General features: G+C 36.8%; 1 protein-coding gene across 1 annotated transcript in view; it reads left to right on the top strand.

Moving 5' to 3' along the window:
• The window catches only part of CR1 (complement component (3b/4b) receptor 1 (Knops blood group)), a 111120-nt gene that overhangs the window by 103743 nt on the left and 4088 nt on the right, over positions 1-3289 (top strand). Inside the window, exon 26 of the mRNA XM_012638797.1 lies at positions 2765-2869. Within this exon, the coding sequence (XP_012494251.1) occupies positions 2765-2869 (105 nt within the window). The remainder of the gene's footprint in view (positions 1-2764; positions 2870-3289) is intronic.

The raw sequence follows: 3289 nt of genomic DNA on the forward strand, positions 1-3289 counted from the left end.
GGCTTTTGATGTACCTGTCACCAGAATAATGTTCATTGTACCCAATAGGTAAGTTTTTATCCCACATCCCTTCTCCAACCCTCCCCACTTCTTGGTTTCTAATGTCCTTTATATCTTTGTGCCCGTGTATACCCGTCGTTTAGCTCCACTTATTAGTGAGAACATGTGGTGTTTGGTTTTCCATTCCTGATATACTTCACTTAGAATAATGGTCTCCAGTTCTGTCCCAGTTGCTGCAAGAGACATTATTTCGTTTCTTTTTATGGCTGAGTAGTACTTCATGGGGTGTATGTGTATTTTATACATACATATATACACACACACACACACACACCACATTTTCTTTATCCACTCATGAATTAATGGGCATTTAGGTTGATTCCACATCTTTGCAATTGTGAATTGTGCTGTGATAAACATTCAAATGCAGATGTCTTCTTCATAAAATGACTTCTTTTCCTTTGGGTAGATACCCAGCAGTGGGATTGATGGATCTACGTTTATTTCTTTAAGGAATCTCCATACTGTGTTCCATAAAAGTTGTACTACTTTGCAGTCCCAGTATAAGCATTCCTTTCTCTCTGCATCCATGCCAGCATCTTTTGTTTTTTGATTTTTTAATAATGACCATTCTGATAGGGGTGAGGTGGTATCTCATTGTAGTTTTGATTTGCATTTCCCTGATGATTAGTGATGTTGAGCATTTTTTCGTATGTTTGTTGGCCATTTGTCTACCTTCTTTCAAAAAACTTCTGTTTATGTCTTTCACCTACTTTTTGATGGGGTTGATTGTTGTTTTCTTGCTGATTTTAGTTCTCTGTAGATTCTGGATATTTGCCCTTTGTCAGATGTATAGTTTCAAATATTTTCTCCCATTCTGTAGGTTGTCTATTCACTCTGTTGATTATTTCCTTTGCTGTGCAGATGCTTTTAATTTAATTAAGCCCCATTTATTTATTTTTGTAGTAGCTGCATTTGCCTTTGGGACCTTAGTCATAAATTCTTTGGCTGGGCTGATGTTTAGAAGAGTTTTTCCTTTGTTTTCTTTTAGAATTTTTATGGTTTTATGGTCTTTATCCATCTTGAATTAATTTTTGCATATGGCAAAAGATAGGGGTCCTGTTTCATGCTTCTGCATATGCCTATCCAGTTTTCTCAAAACCACTTATTGAATAGGGCTTCCTTTCCCCAATGTATATTGCTCTCTGCTTTGTCAAAGATCTGCTGATTATAGCTATATGGTTTTATTTCTGGGTTCTCTATTCTGTTCCATTGGTCTGTATCTCTACTTTTATACCAGTACCATGCTGTTTTGGTTACTGTAGCCCTGTAGTACAATTTGAAGTCAGGTAATGTGATGCCTACAGATTTGTTCTTTTTGCTTAAGATTGCTTTGGCTATTCGGGTTCTTTTTCATTCCCATTTCTTTACAACACAGCTTACTTGTCCACAGTCAGATAAAATTATAAAGTCTTTGTTGGTATGCTGCTTGGAATGATAAAACTATGAAGGCCATGCTCTATAAAGGCTCCCTGCATTTTTCTGTGTTTGCACTAACCACCAGTAATCAACCAGATAGCCATTTATTCAACATATACTCACCGAGGTTATACATTCTCCCATACCCTACGTACCACTCACCACCCAACACCACTTTCAGACCATTACTTATCTAACCACTAAATCACCACTCCTTGGAAGCTCACACCAGCTGGTTAGTTATATATCCCTCTGCTCTGCCTTTTCCATGGACCTCAAGTTGGCCTTCCTCATCCTGTGAAAAGTCTGGCTGCTGACTCACAGCCTTCCTCTTTGTCTGAAGAGCTGCTATCATCCTAATTTCCATGAGAGGGTAAAGAGTAACCCAGTGATGAGGAAGTAATGATAAGTGGTGAAGTGAGTTAACTCTGTGCCGCCATTCTTAAATCCCTAATACCAATTCATATATAAAATCTGAAGGCACTGGTATTGTATTATTTATCATTTCATTGATGTTAAATGAAGTGTTTATTTAAAAAAACTCAAGAAGCAGTGTAGCACACCAGGTGAGAGCATGGGTCAGTGTGTTCACAGTCACTTACTAGCTATGGGACCCTAAGCAAGATACTCATCCTCTTTAAACTTCATTTTCCTCGCCTGTGAAGTGGAAATAATAATAGTATCTACCTTACATAACACAGTGCCTTGCTTATGATGAATGTTAGAAAATGTTAGCAGCTATGTTATGCATAATTGTTATTACTGATATTAAAAAATGATTAAATGCTGATTTTAACTGTCAGTTCTTGTCTACCTTCATGACAGCCACTGCTGCTCTCCCAACTATGGGTATTTCTTGTACAGAAAACAGAATATATATCTTTACTATACGAGAAAAAGGAAGCCTTGTGTAAGATTGTGGTGCAAAGCCACTTATGTTGTGAAGCTTAAGTGTGAAAATCTTGGGGATAAACCATATTTACTTATCCAAATTATTTTAGAAATTGTGAAATGTGTTTTTTTAAGGCATGGACGCCTGTCTACAAATAATTTAAGAGTCTTCTGACACAATATATAGGGTGGTTTGGGTATTATTTCCTATTCCAGGTTTTACTCGGTATTGAAAGATGAGATTTGGTTATGATTTTCCTTTTAGACATCTTGCAAAGATATCAGGAACTTGAGGCAAATTATAGCTTAAATTTCAAAACGAAGGTTACTAATTTCTTTCAAGACAGAAATTTAAATGATTAAGATAGTTTTTCTATTTTTTTCTGCCAATTAGCAATAAAACAGATGAAAAATCTAAAGAAGTGGCTATCCAATTACATCCTCAGAAAGGCAACTGTGATCATCCTCAAACTCTGCAAACAAATCAAGAAAATAGCAGGTACCTAGACACACACCGAATTCAAAATGTTTTCAACAATTCAAAAATGTTAATGGGATTTGAATATGATCTTACACTAGGTAGGTCATTGATACCAAAGAAGTTAAAAAGTACTTCAGGAGGTGGAAAATCCTTTATTTTTTTCCCCTTGGATTATTGTTATTTGCAATGATTTTTGGTGATGACTCTGTCAGTTCTGTGCACAGGCACTGTGTTTTCAAAGTATTCCTATACTTTTTTTTTTTTTTTTTGAGACAGAGTCTCACTCTTTTGCCTGGGCTAGAGTGCCGTGGCGTCATCCTAGCTCACAGCAACCTCAAATTCTTAGGCTCAAGCGATCCTACTGTCTTAGCCTCCCAAGTAGCTGGGACTACAGGCATGCGCCACCATGCCCGGCTAATTTTTTCTATATATTTTTAG

The sequence above is a fragment of the Propithecus coquereli genome, unplaced genomic scaffold (assembly GCF_000956105.1).
Source record: "Propithecus coquereli isolate 6110/MARCELLA unplaced genomic scaffold, Pcoq_1.0 Scaffold135, whole genome shotgun sequence".
NCBI classification, from domain to species: domain Eukaryota; kingdom Metazoa; phylum Chordata; class Mammalia; order Primates; family Indriidae; genus Propithecus; species Propithecus coquereli.